Source organism: Epinephelus lanceolatus, chromosome 19 (assembly GCF_041903045.1).
Source record: "Epinephelus lanceolatus isolate andai-2023 chromosome 19, ASM4190304v1, whole genome shotgun sequence".
Taxonomy (NCBI): Eukaryota; Metazoa; Chordata; class Actinopteri; order Perciformes; family Serranidae; genus Epinephelus; species Epinephelus lanceolatus.
Window position 1 is genome coordinate 18,715,868 of NC_135752.1, and position 20,275 is coordinate 18,736,142.

The following is a 20,275-nucleotide window of genomic DNA, read 5'->3' on the forward strand; positions in this document are numbered from 1 at the left end:
TATTTTCTTTGTAGATTAATCTGCAGATCATCTTTTTTTATTAATGAATTGATTGTATGGTTTATGAAATGTAAATAAAATGTAGCTCACAATTTCTCAGAGCCTCAGGTGATGTCTTCATGTTGCTTGTATGGTCAGAGCAAGAGTCCAAAACCCAAAGATAATTAATTTACAATGATATAAAAGCAGCAAATCCTCATATTTAAGAGGCTGAAACCAGATATGTATTCCATTTATCACAGACACATTATTTCAGGAACTGTTTAGTTGTCTGACACTTCAGCCTTTTGCTACCGTATCACCACGCAGAAGCAAGAGAGCATGTACTCATGGAGGAGAGGCTCATGCTTGGGACAGCACGAGATGTAAACATTAATGGCATCCCTCCTTTGCTCAGCTGTAACATTAGCTAGACGAGACAGCGGTGGAGGTACACTTCCTTCTGCAAAGTGACACAGTTGGCAGGTGTAGTTCAGTAGACAGAAAATAGTTCCTGCATGACACTGCTCACAACAAGGTCCGTGGATTATCTTAAGTAACCAGGTCATGATTTCTGGAAAGAGACATTGCAGTTGAGTTTTTCAAATATGGCGCTCTGAGCACCACAAGCCAAGTGCCATCTAGTTCTATTATATTCAAGAGAAGGCAGGCATCTCTACAGCTGATATCTCCAACACACAGCAGCTTACACAAAAGCAATCTAGACTGATGAATAGCACTACAGGTAAGAAGAATGATTTTAAATTGGGGATGAATTGTCCCTTTAAGGTCTGATTACGGTCAGAATACCTTCCCCGCCATCTGAGTCTTAACACTGATGCATCCCACACCAGCACCAAAGTGACTGAGCTGTAGATACAGTGTGTGAGATACACAACACTTTAATTAAGTCACAGGATCTCACCCCCCTCTCTTTTCTCTCTCTCTGGCCCTGAGAGTCAATCAGACTCTGCCCTTCGTTTCCCCCTGTGTGGGAGGCCGGTGTGCTGGCCTGAGTAGCTGGGAAAGTCCCATGATTTATGGCCCTTTGCAGGCCTGACTGCTCCTCACCTCGCTGATGATAGAGCCAGAGGTAACGAGGACCGGTTGCTCCAATCCACTCTTCTATTTGCTAAATCCAATTTTATTCATTTGGGATTTAAAGCCACTTGACAGCGTTTGCCATGCGATGCGCATACTATTGGTAGATAAAATTGGAAAGATTTATCAGAGTACTTCTATGTGTAATTGGGTATATTTCTTACAGGTTGGGTGATAATCACATGGATTAGATGTTAATGATTAAGCACTCCAAAGGGAGAGAGGGGGCATTTTATTCTCAGTCTCACATGGCAGACTTTCATTTCCTTATTCATTACTTTTTTTCTCCCCTCTTTTGATGTACGCTCCATAGAGCCTTGTAAAAGTGTTGGATGCATTTGCACGAGCAAATTGAAAGCAGCTTTAACTGAATAACGGTGGGTGCGAAAATGTGTTGTGGCTTAATATTTACCTTGTGACTCTTTGCCCTGGTCAAGTGTCCCAGACTGCTGTATCAACACAATTTAAATACACTCTGCTGCAGATAACACACGACCATAAGAGACCAAAGCATACTGAATCATTATGAGGTGCATTTTGAGGCTCTCCACACTTGTTTCAGTCTCCATCGCAGGATCAAGCAACTCTGACATATTAAAATCAACCAACCTTACATGCGTTAGAGGGACGCACACGAACACACTCACCAGCAGCAGCAGGGCAGTAACTCAAGGCCAAAGGAGGAGGTTTATTTTTATCATGGGCAAAGGCGCCAAATCATGTTGGTATGAAGGGGGCTATATAAATGCAAATTGTATTGGAGAGCTATTAGTCCTGGAAAAGGTTTGTATGTAAATGCCCTATAGGACCACAGCGGAGCACTCGGCCAGTTCAGATTAGTGGGGTTTGTGGCAAATGTGCTGCAAAAGACAAAATAGAAAAAAATACACAGAAAATGCAATTGCCTCGTGGTAAATCATGGTGAACAAGGTGAGTATTTGAGTAATTGAATGGCCAAGGTGTTTCTATATGGTTTATTGTGAGGTCTGTTTTCTGTGTGTATCTGCATGTGTTCATGTTTCATGGACATTTTGTTCATGGGACAGATTTTTCCTGTACCTGAGCATAAACAGTGTGACCATAAGCAGCTCTGTGAACGTGTGAAGAGGCAAAACGTCGAAGCATAACCAAATGAATTACTGCTGATTAGTACCGTCCTTGTCTGTGGCCTTATAATATTTCAAAACTAGACTTTGGGGTTGGCAATAGAGCGTACTGTATATTGACTAGAGAGAAGATCAGTGATTATGAAATGAGCAAATCAAACATGGCACAGGATGTCACATCATTCATGGAAAGTGGAGGATCTAATAATTGGGCATTGGGCTGAGAGACAACACTAACGCAAGGCCGCCCTCTAGCTTTAAGCAGCGAAAATTACAGGCATGCAACACCTATCAGTCATGAATCCACCACACAAAATATTTAATACATAATTTAGTTTTATTTAGACAGTCAGTGCCTACATCCCCTTGCAACAAAATTACCATATTACAAAAAAATTGTGCAGAACCAGCTGTTTGAATACAACACTCTAATATATACAATATATACATTTCAAGATATGCATTTACAGGGTCAAGAAGTTAGTATATGAACAACTTCTATTTAGTTTTATACTGCCAAGTATAAGATTGAAAAAATGTATAGTTGCATAAAATAAACAAATAATGCATTCTTGTCCTGGACAGAAAATGACTGCATAGGTTAAATGTAAAGTGCAAATGCAATTCTTCACAGATTTTGTGCCTCCCAACTTATTTCTTCCGAAGCGTTATATTTCTGCAGACCCAGGTCATGCCATCCTGGAAAGAAAAAAACAATGTGTTTGTGTTGTTTAAATTAGTAATATAAAATTGATACGAACCACAGCTTAAAAAGAGCAACATGACATCCTCTTTTGGCAGCCTACTGATGAGGAAAGAAAGAGGGCGACTGCATCCTGACCTGAATACACTCAGTGTCAGTGCCCTCTGATTTAAACTGACCCAAAAATCTGATAAGTAGTACGTATAGTCTGAGAGGGAGAAGTCTTACTCTTAGTTCAACACCCAGAGTCAGCTGAATACAACACAAATTAACTGCAGGGTTGCTGCTGGCTTGTCAGTTAAAATGCACACAGGCAAATCAGTAAATATTTGACAGGAAGAAGGCAGGAAGTTGGTTTTGAAGTAGCAATTTGTAGAATTTAGTGGCATCGCATGGTGAACATTGTAGATTGCAACCAGCTGAAATCTTTCCCATATATCAAACATAAGTTCACTGTTCAGGAGGTTTTTATCGAGAGCCGAATTTATCTGCAGAGGTCTCCTCCTTTCCAAAATAAATGGAAGTGATTAAAACAATCAAAAACACTGACTAAAGCAGCTTCATATTACAAATCAGTGTGTCTGCCACCGTGTTTGGCTTGTCACAGACAGGCTGTGAGGGCAGCACCTGCTAATTTGTGCTCACCTATTTGCTCTGACAAGTTAAGATCCAGACGTTAAGGAGGTTTTTACCAAGAGCTTAATCATCCACAGAGGTCTCTTCCTCTCCAAAACAAATGGACAAGGTGATTTTAAATGGGTAAAACACTGAATAAAGCAGCGTCACGTAAAAAAATGGTAGTGTTTTTCTGCTGCTAACTATGGTGGCCAATCAAAATGTAAGAATGCGAATGGCCCTGTGTAGAGCCACTGTTTGGTTTGTCCGTTCTGGGCAACTGTAGAAGGATGGTGGTACATTATGGCGGACTCCATGGACAAGGACCCGCTTTCTGTGTAAATATAACAGCTCATTCTAAGGTAACGAAAACAAGATTATTCTTATTTTCAGGTGATTATAGACTAAAGAAAATATACTACATATCCCACTAAATCCTACACACTGGATCTTTAACATCAGGCCTTTAATGTGGACAGTCTTCTGTATTGTATGTATAGTTTGAGTCGGTGTTGTTCTCAGTTCAAACCCAGAGTCAGCTGAATATAACAGAAATTGTAGCTGCTGTGCAGCAATGGTCGGGGCCGGGCAATTTTAGGCAAAATTTGGCAATTCTGAGCAACACACACACTAAAACAAAGCATATCACAACATAGAAGTTACATCATATAATTATGGCATGCCCTTCAAATTGTGGATGAGAGGCTGAAGTGATCAGACTCATACTATACAAAGGAAAAAAAAACTCAAGAACAAGAAAGTAAGAATAACATTAACTGCTAGCAATCATGAACAAACTGGCCTGATCTAGCTTAAAGCTAAACATTATCCATGGTGACAAAGAATGAAAACATTTTTTAAAATGTAAAAGTAGCTATTGGATAGACTCTGCATATTGACTGATAGCTAAGCCAAATAAACAGGGAAAAGAGACAAGGGATAACAGGGGAAAGAGTTGATAAAGAGTATTTGTCTCTCTCTGCAAAACTGCCTGGATCATAATTATTTTAACCCTGGTAGTCTCTAATCCACATAGCATGATGCCTGAACATAGGACTTTCACATTAGAATGTCCGTTCTGCCTTAGCAGAGGCTTGAACTCACAACTTCTGAGACTGAGGTCCATCTTCTATCTCACTGAGCTAACTGGCAAGTGACAGCTCATGTGTGGCTTCAAAAATTGACTAAGCCAAGCATCAGGGTGCCAGACAGTAGCCATCCATGCCATGGAAAAGCAAATTTCAAAGTGAAAGTTCCAAAGCTGTAGCACATATGGTTGATTTGTTATGAATTTTCAAAGTTTTGAAATTTAGAGGCTTGCTGTAGCGCCACCATCAGGACTATTGTCTTGGGTTTCCAGTTGAGGACATCTGGCATGGGACTGGACCTTTATGAAAAGTCTGGGTAGATTTCTCATATGGAAATGTTGCACGAGCTGAGGCTTGAACTCACAATCTTCAACACCAAGAACCATCCTCTATCTCACTGAGCTAATTGGCAAACAGAAATATCACATGTAGCTTCACAAACTGACTTAGCCTTGGACCAAGACGTTCATTGCATGAACGTCTTGAAAACGAACCCCGTTTTTCATGTGGGGGTTCCCGGTCTAGACCGATTCACGTCTCCATAAACTTTCAAATCAAACATGTAATGTACTCACCTCATAGGCACAGATGTCAGGAAGGTGTACGGGGGTTGCCGTGTGTTTGTATATCCGTTATTGTTCAATAAACATGCATTTTATCTCGGGATGTCTTGAAATTTTCTTCACCCATTCTTCGTCCTGCAATGAATGAGTGCACCGGCTTTCTACTGCGCCGCAAAAGCGGTTGGAAGGTGTATTGCACATTGGTAGTACACCTCCCAACCTTCCTAACATCTGTGCCTATGAGGTGAGTACATTACATGTTTGGTTTGAAAGTTTATGGAGACGTGAATCGGTCTAGACCGGGAACCCCCACACGAAACACGGGGTTCGTTTTCAATGAACGTCTTGGTCCAAGGCTAAAACTGACTAAGCCAGTCACCTGTGTGCAAGACAGCAGCTGTTAGTGTGTAAAGGCAGATTTCAAACGGCTGTCAAAAATTCAGTTATTAAGACAAAAATCCAAAAATACACAAATTGCATCTAGACAGCATGGAGATGTTGGTAATTTGTTTTTAACAATGATTTATTGGCTCCATAAGTGAAAAACTGATGTTTAAAAATGCCATTTTTGCATTGACTCCAATTGTTCGTATGAGAGCGAAATTCAAAATGCTGTAAAAAATTCAGTTTTTGAGATAAAATTCTGATATTTTCCAAACATCATCTACCATGACTCCAAAATTTTGTCATTTTTTTAATGAACATTGAAAATGTATTTAGTAAGAATCTGCAAGTATATGTTTACAATACCGTTTACAGTCAAACATTTTGATGCACTGTAGGCTCAATTTTCGATAAATCAAAAATCTGTGTGGATCGTTTGTGTAGGACAGTCTGAAGATGCTCTGTAGCAAGTTTGGTGTCAATTGAGCAAAAATTGTGGGAGGAGATAGGTTTAATAAGTTTAACAGTTTTTGAAAAAAACAGAGTGATGGACTTCATAATTTGCAATAGGTTTAAATGTACAAAAGTTTCTTCAGTATTGGGGCTACATTTTGGTGAAATATGCACATCTGTAGCACATATGGTTGATTTGTTGTGAATTTTCAAAATTTTGAACTTTAGAGGCTTGCTGTAGCGCCACCATCAGGACTATTGGCCCGTTTTTGCAGCTGAGGCAATCTGGCATGGGACTGGACCTTTGTGCAAAGTTTGGTGATTTTTCGCGCATGGGAAGTATGATTTCCTCGGAAGAAGAAGAAGAAGAACTTGCAGCAAAGCAATAGGGTCCTGGCAGCTTAGGCTGCCCGGCCCCTAATTAACAGTGGGGTTGCTGCTGGCTTGTCAGTTAACATGTACTCAGGTAAATCTGTATATATTTGCCAGGAAGCAATCAGTTAGTTGGTTTTAACCAGTCTGTTTATTAGCTGACTATTTGTTGACACTTTTAAATTTATCACACTCACAAACTGCACATGATAAATAGAGATCACGTGTTCACTTGGTCTATCTGATATAAAGGAGCCTTTGTTAGTGTTGGTAAAACAAACCCCTTTCTCAATTTCAGGGGATGTCTCAATGTAAATAAGAGTAAATTAATCAATGTCAATATTCTGTGAGTTCTCAAACTGACTGCAAATACGGTTGGTGTCATTCTGCAGCCAACCCTGTTTCAGCCCTTGCGTGTTACAGACTGTGCGTACTGTATTTACCTGCACTCCCTCAGCAGTGACTGCTGAGCAGGCCTGGACCTGCCACATGCGATCTCGGATAGTGTGCAGATTGAGACCTTCTGCCAGCTCAGACGCCGGGGTGGCTGTCATCAGGTCCTGCTTGTTGGCAAAGATTAGCAGTGGCACAGCAGCGAGCTTTTCCTCCTCAAGTAACTCAGCCAGCTCCTGCAAGAACACACACACACAGACACACACACACACACACACAGACACACAAAGGTAACAAGAGACACGTGTGCACTGGCTGAGTCAGAAAACTAAATAGTATTGACTTTTTGGCTTTATTTACACCCAACAACATCAGAAAACATGGTTAACATTAGAAATATTTGGACTGTAACTGACATCAGGGTGTCTACAGGTGTCAGACACTTAAATGTAATGCTTTTTAAGTCCGTTTTAAGATGATTTTTAACCAGATTTAAGACTTATTTTTGGACAAATTATCTTTTTCTTATTTAAGTAATGCAGGTAAGCATGAAGGTAAGTGGTATACATGTGCTCCCATGCAGAGGTAGTTATTATGTAGTTATTAGAATGAGTTAGGTTAATCTACATTTTGCCAACAGGTAAGTGCAAGTATAAAGTAAAAAGGCAGGATCAGGTTCAGTGTTAGGTTTAAGATTTATATATCAGAAATGTGGACTTTCACATAGAAGAGCTTGACTCAACTGACAAAGAGACACTTTGTAAGGACCTACAGACACCCTGGATAAGCTTTCAGTAGCTGTGTGTGACCAGTAATCACACTACAAACATCTCATTATTTAAAGAAACTTTATCTCACCAGGCTTGTCTCTTCAAACCTCTTCCTGTCTGAGCTGTCAATCACATAGATCTGCAAACAACACAGTCAGATATTACCATAACAGTTCATAACATGTATGAAATACTGTGTCGTGAGAACTTACATCTGTGGATGTTGAATTTGCTTAATTCTGACTATTTTAACAATCAGGTTAGGCACATTAAGGAAAACCTACCAGTACATCTGTGTTCTCAAAATAATTCCTCCAGTAGGGGCGAATCTTGCGCTGACCTCCTATGTCCCAAACATTCAGCTTAAAGCCAGATGATTGAACGCTCTTTATATTGAAGCCCTGTTGAAAGACAAAAAAGTATGACTGGAAAATAAGGAAATGCATTTTTGTGAGGAACTGTCTGTGATCTGTGATCAGATAACATCTGCAGTGTGACTCAGCTGCTGGATTTGTGCGAGTGTGTGCACATTTGTACTTGTGTGGGGGTGATGTGGCTGATATCTTCTGCTGCCAGCTGTTTCAGCAGAGTGGTCTTGCCAGCATTGTCCAAGCCAAGCAACAGCAAGCGCACCTCCTGTTCTGGAGACTGCTTCAGCCTCCGAAGAATGGCCAACAGGCCCTGCGGATGGATCAGAGCACATGGTTGAGGTGATGAGCCTCAATGGGATAGCAGGTTCCACGATGACACATCATAGGGAAACCTAAGTTGTATCAGGTCATCAGAGGCAACTATGGCGTCACTGGTTGGCAGAGACACCCAACGCAGCGTGTACAGGAGGTTTAACACTCAACTCACAGCAATAACCATCTAGAGTGCAAGGACTTAGCTGTTAGCTGTTTGCAGTGACCTACATGTGTATTGGGGCCAAAAGCTCTCATTGGCCAAGATTAGACCATGTGCACAGTGACTGGCTTGTGTCCAGAAGGTGGTCAGGAAGGCTTTGGCTCAAGCCATTTACCTTGCAGTTTGCTATGTTAAGATGAAAATGCTGCCGTTGCACTCCGTGACCTGAAACATGTGCACAGTGTCAAATATAGACACATCTGTTATTCAGGCCATTTTCTCCTTGGATAGAAAAACTGATACATAAAGTAATCAGTTCAGCACACCATTAAAGCTGTCTTAAAACTTGCTTGTTTTCTTTGGCTTTTCCTTGATTTTCTACATTTATAATTTGTGGCTCCTGTGTCTTCTTGTTTCCATATATTGTTTTCTCTGTCTTGAATGAATGAAAAATAAAAACAAAACATCAACAGACATGCTCAGTAAGGAGTAGGAAGAAGAATACGCTTATATAATCCTATTCATGTCTCATTGAAAAACAAAATGGTCAACAACTATCCCAAACTTATTTAGAACCATAAATATAGATACATAAACAACAGTTTTAGATATTAAATATACAAACCCCATCCTATCCAAGCCTAAATAAACAGATAAATGTCTCCTTTTATTTCTCTTTTCTTTCCCCCGTAAAGGACTCTATAACTTGAAAAATGCAATGCAAATAAAATATGCTTGCTTACCCGCGCTAAAAGGAAGTGTGAATGATACCCAAACGAGAATAAAACATTGTTTAAACTAAAACTATTACTGTTTGCCACACCATACATTTGAGCATTAATAAAATGCATAAATATGCTTTAGTGACAACCCATATTATTAGTATTGAGCTATTGTTGTTATTTTTGACAGTGACAACTTCCTAAAAACTAATGCAGTATGTTATCTATGCTAACTAGCTATAGGGAAGTTAGACTACCCTATTCACTAGCATGTAGGTAATGTTAGCCAGCCCTAGCTAACATTTTTAAGTAACATAACACGTCATAAATCACTATTATTTAATTAAAACATAAATTAAATTGTTCATGTTCTAATTCCAAAGGAGCCGCTGTTGTAAATAGTTATGACTCACCATGTTTTCCTTAGGTGTTGGTGTTGCAATATCTCTGCTCAGACTGAGTGGATTAACATCTTTCTAACTTCCTGGGAGAACTGCTGCTAACTTCTGTTGCCAGGGAGACCGTGACGTCAGCGTAAACAACGTCACTGCTGGGCATCTCTCGGCACGAGACCGAAAAAAATAATATAATTAAAATAAACATGTAGTAGTAAAAGCGGGTAAAAGTGCTGGAAATGCGGCATAATATGACCCTAAAATATGACTTCTTCATGAATAGAGACAACATAAGGAACAGTTGTATTTTACACTTATTATTTGATATAAATATCTACTACTGAATTTTCTTGTGCGTTAAATAAACTTTATTATTATTTATTATTATGAAAAATACGACGGTAAGATTCTTTTAACTTTATTTCATAGGCAAGTTGTTCCAAATTTAATTGCCAAAATCTGTTAAAAAACTACACTGACCTCATTTTTTATGTTAAAGTGACCTATTAATTAACATTTTTATTTATTTATTAATTTATTATTCAGTTCAAACATAAGGTTTATTTAGATTTAATAAAGCTCTATTTGAGAAAGATATAAAATTCTGAATGCTGATAGTTGATGCAACGAGCGAGAGATTACATTACAATGTGATTTTCTAACAGTTAATGAAATTATTTAATATGAAAATAATTTTGAGCAATAAGCTTTTTTATGTTTTTGGGAAACAGACTCCTGCATTGAACTTGAATGCTGTTATGACGCATGTCTTCACCTATCTACGTATGTGACCCAGAGCAGATAACATGGAAACAAGACCTCTGCATTTAGGTACGATAATGCACCTCTCATTTGCAATTCGCCATTTCAGGAAGAAAGGGAAGAATAAAATTAAGTTTAACTTGCACCAGAGACAGTTAACAAAGTTAACTGTTATCATACATTCATAATAATATAGTTATGATAAAAATATATAGTTGTTACAGACTACATCATTGCCTGCATTGTGCGCGTCCATGTTCTCATACACGCATACACAGCGCCCTCTAGAGTTCAATCGCAGACTCCGTTTCATGTTACTACTAGTGGTGTTTGTTTCTGAGTCCAGGAACAACAAAAACATGTCCGAGTGCGACAGACCGAACCGTTAACCAGAGACCGCTACCTGAAGTCACCTCAACACGTCGCCGATTCGACCGACTGCTATATGATTCCTGTCGTGTTTACGGCCGACAACCCAGAAAGATGCCGCAGAAAGCACTGGGATCCATTGTAGGTCTTCTTTGTACCGGGACCTGTCTAGTGCAGGTAAGCCCCGCGCTAGCGCTCACGGGGTCGGCTGAGGCTTCCAGGCGAGGCCGCTGCTCCTGGGGTGGGTGAAGGCCTTCTGCCGATCCTTTTTGTCTCCTCCACAAAGGAAACTGGGCACGGTTTGCTGCTGAATGACGTCAGTTAGTCAAAGTTTGACTGTATTTTTCGACATTCAACTCGCTATAAGATTTATTATAACTCTAAAATATATACGGCTGTGTCTAATTATCACAATTTTACATCTTGAACCAAGGGTATCAAGATTAACGTTAGCCGTTGCTAACTGGTGCCCGGCAAATTGATGTGTTTATTCATCACGTTAATTGTTAATATCAGCTAGCTGGACAGGGCGGTCAGTTCCAGTTTGTCCAGTTTGCTTCCCTGACAGAGTCGCTATTTAATTTTAGTCAAAAAAATAAGCTTGTGACGAACGGACTCTCACAATGGTAACGTAAGCAGTTTAGCATTTTATCTGCATATTTGTTGACGTCTTGACCTCGTTTAGCAGTCTAACGTCATTGTGTTATTGCTACATGTTGCTTTCCAATCCCATTTAAATTCACTTTCAATTCTGCTGTAGTGATTAGTAAATGTACTGTACCATTGGCAACATTCAGCAGTGAGTGTTGAATTATAATATGAATTTAAATCTGAGTGTATTTTGCCTGTGTAAGTAGCTGTCACATTACAGAGAATTAGCACAGAAATGCACAATAATTGACACTGAGGTGAGGACAGTGTGTCAGGACTTTGCTATGCCGTGTCTTGTTGACTTGTGTGATTGAGTATTTGCTTTCACTTTGTGTATCTTTTGTGTGTGTTTAAGGGAAAGGAGTTCTGTTTCGGGGTAAATAATGAACAGTACCGCTGTGAGATGGGATACTGTTGTGGAGAGACAGAGTGCTGCACCTACTACTATGAGCTCTGGTGTAAGTTCCTATTGATTTTTTTTTTTTTTTCTTTTCCAAATTCTTATTCACATTAATACCACAATGCTTTATTATATCCCACCCCTAGTGTCCATTTAATTCCCTATTTTCAAGATTTAAGTCTCAAGATTTGTTATAAAGTGTGTTTTTCCGTCATCAAATTAGTTTTATTTCACTATTTATTATTATTCAGAGCCCATAATACTCATGGACTTCACCACCTTTGCCTTGCTTAGTTCTTCAGTTTCCTGTACATGATGATAATATTACAGTAACTCTGTCCCCCTTCATAGGGTTCTGGTTGGTATGGACCCTCATTATCATGCTTAGCTGCTGCTGTGCCTACCGACACCGGAGGGTTAAGATGCGTCTCCAGCAGGAGCAACGCCAACGAGAGATCAGCCTTATGGCCTACCAGGGAGCCTCCAGCTCCTTCATTTCCCCTCCACCGCTTAATCTAAGTGAGTATTTTGTATGTGCTTTTCAGAGTTTGGGTTAGTTTTACCAGGAGATCAAGAGGGCACTCTCAGATGTTGAATACAGACTACAAACAGGGTAGGGTGGTGTAAACACAGAAGCCCAGGCAATCTATTGTACAACAACTTTGTCCAGCACATCCTCATGTGCTTATGGACTGGCTGGGAGGTGCAGTTTCTGCTGCGTCTGCCCTGAGGTCTCCCCTGATTCAGCGCAGAGCTGCAGCTCTATATGTTTTAGATCATTTTTCAGCTCTACCTGTTAGACAAATTGAACCCAGCCACCCTACAGGCTTCATGCTATGCTCAGTATCTATTCTAAACTTTGCTCTCTCCACCACCAAAGTACGATAAAACGTCCGCATCACAGCAGTGTATCTCGCAACCTTTGTCACTCAGATCCACAAGACACCTGAACTCTCCTTGAAGCAGCTGTTCTGTCCTCTTCCTGAATGAAACGACCTCCTTTTGCTGAGAGAGAGGGAGTCATAATTGGAAGTGCTGACCCTCATCTCAGTCTTGTCATACTCGGCTGCAAATTGCCCAGAGTGTGTACTGGAGATCATAGTCTCATGTTGTCAGACGGGCACCAGAGAGCAGAGATGCCGCCCTAATGTCAGTGGTCACTCTGGACATCAGCTGAAAGTTGATATCGTGTCCCCTAATATCACAAACAGGAATGCAAGGTGTACACTTGTCAAGAGTCCGAGGCCCACAGTGAACATTCTTGACTTAATGTCAAGAATGTGAACACAGCTCTTGCTTTGAGCATACACAGACAGTGACTCACACAAAGATCCTGGTAACATACATTCTTGCAGCACTGTCCACTCAGGACATCATGGAGAATGTAGTTATAAACATTTTCCAGATATTCAGGGTATGTTCTAGCTTTTTTCTCAGACAAGCCTTCCAACATTACAGCTTAAACTGTAACCTGTATACAGTAACACATTATATATCTTTAAATGTATCCTCATGTATTTGCATTTGCACATGGATGTACAACTTCTTTTATAGGGACGATGGTTTGAAAGCTAAAGCTGTTTAAATTTGCTGACTCTCAGGGTTCTGGAATGACTGCAAGCTTCCTGACTATGAAGAGGTGGTAGGTCACCCCCCCACACCACCTCCTCCTTACTCTGAAAACCCCCCTGAGACGACTCCAGCAGTCCTTCCACAAGCGAGCCAGCCAGACGCCATGGTGCCACAACCCCCGCCTGTGGCAGACCCGAGGGCAGACAGTCAGGCAGCAGGCTCATCATCAGACCCGGAAGCAGCGTCAATGTCGACCCAAGCACAATGTCTGGCCGAGGAGAATGCAGAGCCTTCGCTCGTTGCGGCAGCGGCGGCAGAGGGGGAGGATGAGGAGCTCATCACCCGACGTCGCCATGTCACCGGCGACTCAGGGATTGAGGTGTGCGTTTGCCAGATGGATTTAGATGAGGGCTCGGGGCTCGAGGAGGAAAGCGACGAGGAGCACCGGATGTGTAAGGTCACTGGTCAGGACTGCTGCTCCGGGCACCAACAGCCGACCTTCACACAGAAGGAGCACACCTCCGAGCTGCCCAGTCAGACCGCCAGCACCAGCACTGGAGACCACATGGTTTGATCCACAGCATAACTAACAGCCAACCAGTGCATCTTTCCGCTTCGCGCAGGGTGATACAAGATATCTGTTGCCATCATCATCACCACAGAGACTGTTTGTGTTTTAATTCTCTGAACTAACACACAGGCATGACATTAAGATGATGATGATAACTAATCCCTAATGGCTTCTGATTAGGAAAGATGAATAACACATTGTGTGGACAAACTCCTGGCTTTTTTTATTTTATTTTTTGGCTTTGCTTTTCTTTAGTGGGGAAACCAGCAAACACGTGCTCCATTTTGTATGTTTTTTTTTCCTTAGTGAATGGGAGAACATCATTGGGTAGTGAGAAGGCAGCAATTGATTGTGACTGAAACCAGACTGTTTCCCTCTCTCCTATCCTCTCCTCAAGCACTGCCATCATGTTTCCGTTTCTGTCGCTCCACGCTCCTTGATCAGAATTGTCTGGCTGTCCTTCCATCTGACATTTTACCTCTGGTGGGATGGCCAGCTAGGAGCATACCAACCAATCATTAACATGTATCCCCAATCCCCACCATGACTCAGAGGCAAAGGAGTCAGAAACAAACCTCCTGTAAACTTCGGATGATACTGGATGAACTGACAGGAGCACACATTTCGTTTTTCCCCCACAAAGCTGTGTGTATGTGAGAGTTTGTGTGTGTGCTGTGAAATCTAGGGCACAGCTGCATGATGATGTCAGCTCTGAGGTCATGGCAACCAGCGTCTGGTGTGAAGTCTGTTGCATACAGAGTGGGGGAGACTTTACACCCAGAAGAGACAGATAAGGAGGAGTTCGGTGTTTTGTGTCTGGGTTTTAAATGTCACACACCTCCCTCCCAGCAGTTTTTTTCCTTATTGATATCCATATTGTGGTCTCCACAGCTCTGTGGTCACCCTTTGGCATGACTGTAGGTAAGGAGCCACCAGCTTTTAATGATTTATCGATTGTGTGCACGTCATCGCCCTCTTCGGTTTCTGACTGCATTGAGTTCATAGTGATAGCCAAGAGGGCTTTGCCACCAATTTGTAATCAATAAAAAGCCTTGTGGTGGCTCTGTGTTAGTGTGTTTTGTTTTCTGTGTTATGTCAGAGTGAGTAGAGGAAGCACTTTGCTCATTCTAAACAAAGTATATAGTTTGATTTTCATAACGAAAGACATACTAGCTTTTCTTCCTTTCATAACCAGCTATGCTTCGGTAAATGCCGCAGGTGTCACCATTAATTGCAACAAAGCTCCCGACGGGGGCTGCTAGAGTGTGTACTAGTGAGTTGAGGTGATAGTGCAGTAGGGATGTCTTGTGTGTTTGTGTATCTTTAAAGTGCTGAAGCATCTGGTTGTAATACGTGCTCAGCGCTGAGGTGGATTAACTATTAAAAGCACTGGTATTTTGCATGAGGCATGAATTTCTGTTTATATTTTAGTTCATTAGCATTTTCTAGCAGTTGCGCTACTTGCTTTGCTCACCAGTTTGTGAAATGATAGTGGGCTTCACGACGGTGTACCCAGATGTCAGCACAAAACAATAGACTGTGGTTGAAGTTTAGACGCCCTGGATCCAGTTTCATTGTGTTATGAGCGTGTGAGCCATGCTGTGCTGTTGTGCGGTGCTTGTAGCTAGTAAGCTCACGCTGTCTAGGCTCTCCTTGGCCCCTGTAGCTCTTGGCAGCGTGAGGGATTTGCAGTGGTATTTTCCATTGGCAGCAGAGGGCGGGTGCATTAGTAAGTTGAGGTGCATGCAGGCTCTGTGCAGTATTGGCACAGCTGCAGAATCTGTCATGATTAACTGCATGCTTCTCTGCGTTGCATGTTGCTTGCCCTAATATAAAGTACAGTGTGTATTCAAAGCATAGCAGCTAAAGTGATTGTTGAGAGCTGGGAAAACCTCAGAGAAAACAAAATTGTGATTTGTTGCAAGAGGAAAGAGTTTCATTGAGAATTTAGTATTTGCAACTACTTTTTATGTGTCTGCTCTGATACCGTGTGTTAGAATGGGCACAGTGTAAAGACTCAGGTCGGTCATTTTGTTGCTCACAAGCAAAAACACGCCTGATTGGCCGTTATCATAGTTAGTGTGTAGCCTTCATGGTGCTATGTTCTAGATAAATCCATTAAAATCTCCGAGATACAGTATCTTTGCTGGGTTAGCAGTTATCACTTCACAGACTACAAACATGTTGCGACTTTTTTTAAATATAGCTGTTAATCATGCATTTCCAGCTGGCAAAGTGGGGAGTAAATGCTAACATTTCATGCTTGCCAGATATATTTATTCAAGCATTACAATTAATTGGCATGTCTCTTTATTTTCAGCACTGATCGAACTCTGACAGAGGAGATTCTTGGCTTCTAAACAAGACGTGACACCGGGTTCTGCATGTAAATGTGTATAATTTTAAGGCCCATGCAGCTCTGTGACTCATTACAGTGTTTCCTCCAACTCGCAGCAGCCCAGAGCTCTGTACTGGCTGTGGTTGAGCTTCTGCTGTTATAGCTACACCACACACTGCTGTGGCTAAAGCATGGGCAAGCAATACAAGAGATGCACCGAAAATATCAATATAGAGTGAAACAAAATGAGGCTTATATTTGAAGAAGATGTTGTTTCCTGTTCATGTTGTTGCAAAGTTTTGCAGCCCTCCTTTAGTTGAGCAGGTGCTTCAATACGAAGCTGACCTAACATGACGACGACCTTTCAGAGGAGCTGTTACACTGTGAGCATGACTGCACACCCGTTAGCAAAAGTAATATCAGACATTTTTTTTTGTTTTGACCAACACACCTCAAGCTGCCTTGCTGCATCCCTAGGGAGCAAATGTCTTGGATTATGGAGCTGCACAATAAAATGAAGCCTCTGAATGCGGAAACAGACGTGCTACTGCCTTATTAGAGTAGATATAGTTTCCTTTGAATGGTGGTAGCTGTGTTTGTTCGTAGCATGTTTGAGGATTGCTTTTGTATTGGTAGAAGATAGTTCCTGCGCTTGTTCCGAGAAAGTTTGCCGGCTTTGTGAGAAGAGGATGTGGTTTGAAAACCATTTAAAGCCACAAGATTCGAGCTGTCACATGTTGTGTAGAGTTTTAACTTGCTTTTGGTTTTGTACCTGAGGGGTGGTTGTGTTGAGTCTAAAGAATACTGTGTGTGTAGTTAGTTGTGGCACTGATGGAGTTAGTTAAGACCAGATTTGGAGTTCGTGCTCGTTCTTTTTTTTTTTTTGTTCCACGGATCTGGTCATAGTTAGTTTGTGATATTATTAACCAACTTGAAAGCATGAGGAAAATGAGGAAAAAAATGTTTTCTAAGGTTTTGTTGTGATCCATCCTGTGTGTGTGTTTGGGGGGACAAATGAACTCCAGTAAGAGACTGCGTCGTAACCTTCTTGCAAAGGTGCATTTATGCTTATTTGTATGTAGACAAAATAATATGGGATGGGGGAGGAATGAGGGAGGGATAGGGGTTCTTTTGTGCATGAGTGAACTGGAGGTCCATAGTTTCCCCATTGCCAAACAACTACTATGCCTCCCTGGTTTTCACATGTTTACCAAGATTAAGGGCTATATCAGTTGTCAATTGTAGACAAACATCCAGCCATCCATTCCACTGAGTGACAAGTCTCCTCTGTGCTGTCGATTCAAAGCCACAGTTGCCGAGATCCACTATCGGAACATGGTCAGTGTTTGGATGTTCCTTTCATGTTGTGGTGGAGCTCATATTTAACAATAGCTGATTGTATATGACTGTGTATGTTTGTTTATAGGCTTTAACTTTGCCTTTTTTGTTTTGTCATCGGAGTTGCGTGATGCGATTTCCTTCCAATTCCCCTGCCTCCTCCACCCAATGAGATGATTTTTTTCTTGTGTAATGAGCTGCATGTGTGGTTGTGACATGAGTTGTGCTCCGCTGGATCTGTGCGCACCGTGACTTTACCCTCTGTCTTGGTAACAGAAACCGTAGCCAAGCGCTCTGCACGCGGACCCCTTGGAAACAGGAGGGCGCGCCCATCCATGCAGAAGTGTTGACAGAATAATCTACCAAAGTCGCTGTCGTCTCCACGCTACAGATCGTCACTGTTTTCACTGGTGTGTGTGTGTGTGTGTGTGTGTGTGTGTGTGTGTGTGTGGGGTTGTCATGACGATTTGGTTTCCCACTCTCAGGGTTATCTTTAACAAGCAATGCTAGAGTTTTAAATTAACACATTATCTGACCCACCTGTTTCATAAAGCCAAAGCAGTTCAGTCATGATAACCGTCTCCCCCATGTGTTTTGTAATGTTTCCTCTGCATCACGCATCTCTGTAGTCTATTGTACTTAACTAGGCTATGCAAAAACATACTGTTATATGCTGCGATCCCTTTTTCTCACTCTCTCTGTCATTTGTTTGTGGGCACCAGTACAAGCAATATAACTCTCAGTACTTGTGGCACTGCACTGTACTGTAATCTTTGGTTGATGTGTGTGTACATGTATTTGTTTAAAAAAAGTTGTAAAAAAAAAAAATACTTGTAATGCTACTGCAATGATGTGGTGAGTATGTATGCTTCAGTGTCAGCGGAGGGGCTTGAGTTAAAAGCCATTCTAGTTTATATATCCTTTTTTTTTCACCCTCTTTTTGGCTTTTCCCCGCCTGCCTCCTCAACCACTAACACTTTGTACTCTGGACTTATGGATAAACCACATTGTTATGAGTTGTTTAAGCTGGAGGGAAAAGTTGAATATATTGTTTTTGTTGGATTAACTCATGTTTGATATCTTTAAACTGTTTGCCACTTTTCCATCCGTCATTTTTGTTGCACTAATTTGATGTGTTGGGGTTTTTTTCCAGTTAAAGCAACAGCTTTCTTCTTTTTCCATCTCAATGAAGTTTCACTGACTGTTGCCTTTTAATCCTCAGTTAGTACAACACAATTTCAGAACTTTTATATATTATACACATGAAAGACCTCAACATGGAACACAGTTGGCTTACATTAGACATTTAGGCTCAAACAGGAACACCCTGAGCTCATCAGTGTCATCGTTCCTGTCCAACAACTTGTAAACTGTACTTTTATCCTCAACCATAGATGATACCAAACAGATGAAGGTGCCATGGTTGAGCTATGTGGATTTTTTTTTTTTTTTTTTGCCAAAATGAGAAACATCTTAGTGTGAGAAGGAAGCAGGCATTTACAAACACACAACAGAGTCTTTCTACATTGTTTTCCTAATAACTTAAAACAAGCCAAAATGAGTAAAGTGGAAAAAAAGAGAAAATTTAAAGCACTGAATGATAGATAAAAAAGGCTTTGGGTTTCGTAAGAAGTCTGCTGTGTACTCGTTGGGTCATCATTTGTATTTTATTTTTGTAATAAAACAAAGATTGGCACTCAGCTGACTGACTTGTCATTTTTTTTACTCAAAATCCTTTGATTTAATCCATCTAACCTCAAGTAGCCTTTTCAGGGTTCCCACGGTCATGAATAACTGGAAATGTTATGAAATTCCAGGCCTGGATATAGTTTGGAATTAACGGAATGTTTGGGAAAGTTTTGAATAGACATTGTTTTGGCTATTATGTTCATAAAAATCTAATGTCCAACATCACACGAAATACATTCGACAGGAGAACTGGAGGAAGATGACGGTGATGAACCCTAATTTTTTAAGGTACAACCTACACTCAGGTTCAGGGAAGGTTCCAAAGTAATTATAAGACATGTCCATAAAACAACTGATTGCCTAACAAGAAATAAATGCATAGAGGTGTGTCAAAAATATAATTCAAACACGTCAAATTGCATTGATATCTCCTATGTCCTGTGAGTGAATAAAGTAAATAAGAGTTAGCAGTTTGCTTATCCGCAGGTACATGGGACGTGTGTGGTAAATAATCTATGTCTTAAAATCTACTTAAAATGATTGAAATGAGGTAAAAAATACAGAAAAACACAATCAAATTTTTTTTAGATTTATTAGTTAATATACATGGGAACCCTGCCTGGTATGATATAATTTGTGAAGTCTTACAAAAAGCCCCCTTGAGTGCTTGAAGAGAAATTAACCTCAAGCACTTGAGACTGAAAATGTCACCCCACCCAAACATGTGACAAAGCTGAGATATTGATCTGTAAGATCATCACACGGCTGTGTGAGAGGCATCTCAGGCAGTTGGCCTGAATTATTGACAGGATGTCATCAAAAATACGACAGTGTTGCCCCCCCCCCACACACACACACACACACACACACACTGAGAGCTTTAAACGCTGGGGGAGGTTTAGTTTACAGAATGGGTTTGATTGTTTTAGTTAAGTTCTTTATTGCTTAAAACTATTTAGTTTTAGTTTCAGTATTAGTTTTAGGTATTTTTCTATTGTGATATGAGGGTATTTCTCAAGGGCAAAGTTCAAAATAGGTGTATGCACCCATGCCCTCATGCTTTGAGTGTTGTCAAATTTAACCAATTTGACAAAG

General features: G+C 40.9%; 2 protein-coding genes across 3 annotated transcripts; one reads left to right on the plus strand and one right to left on the minus strand.

The window, feature by feature from the left end:
* Positions 1-2,510: 2,510 nt before the first annotated feature.
* Positions 2,511-10,150, minus strand: LOC117269994 (ADP-ribosylation factor-like protein 3). The gene is made up of 6 exons (XM_033647389.2): positions 9,509-10,150; positions 8,065-8,208; positions 7,812-7,928; positions 7,616-7,666; positions 6,808-6,993; positions 2,511-2,885 (listed from the first exon to the last, which is right to left on the minus strand). Exons 1-6 carry the CDS (start codon positions 9,509-9,511, stop codon positions 2,838-2,840), a joined length of 549 nt encoding a protein of 182 aa, XP_033503280.1. The 5' UTR covers positions 9,512-10,150; the 3' UTR covers positions 2,511-2,837.
* A 399-nt stretch (positions 10,151-10,549) lies between these two features.
* On the plus strand, positions 10,550-19,191 carry wbp1 (WW domain binding protein 1). Of its 2 annotated transcripts, XM_033646853.2 has the most exons (5): positions 10,558-10,798; positions 11,628-11,730; positions 12,024-12,191; positions 13,274-13,812; positions 17,768-19,191. In XM_033646853.2, the coding sequence occupies exons 1-5, from the start codon at positions 10,736-10,738 to the stop codon at positions 17,774-17,776; spliced, it is 882 nt and encodes a 293-aa protein (XP_033502744.1). In that variant the 5' UTR covers positions 10,558-10,735; the 3' UTR covers positions 17,777-19,191. The 2 variants fall into 2 exon arrangements, with proteins under 2 accessions (XP_033502745.1, XP_033502744.1); XM_033646854.2 differs by having other exon boundaries at positions 10,550-10,798; positions 13,274-19,191.
* The last annotated feature ends 1,084 nt before the right edge of the window (positions 19,192-20,275 follow it).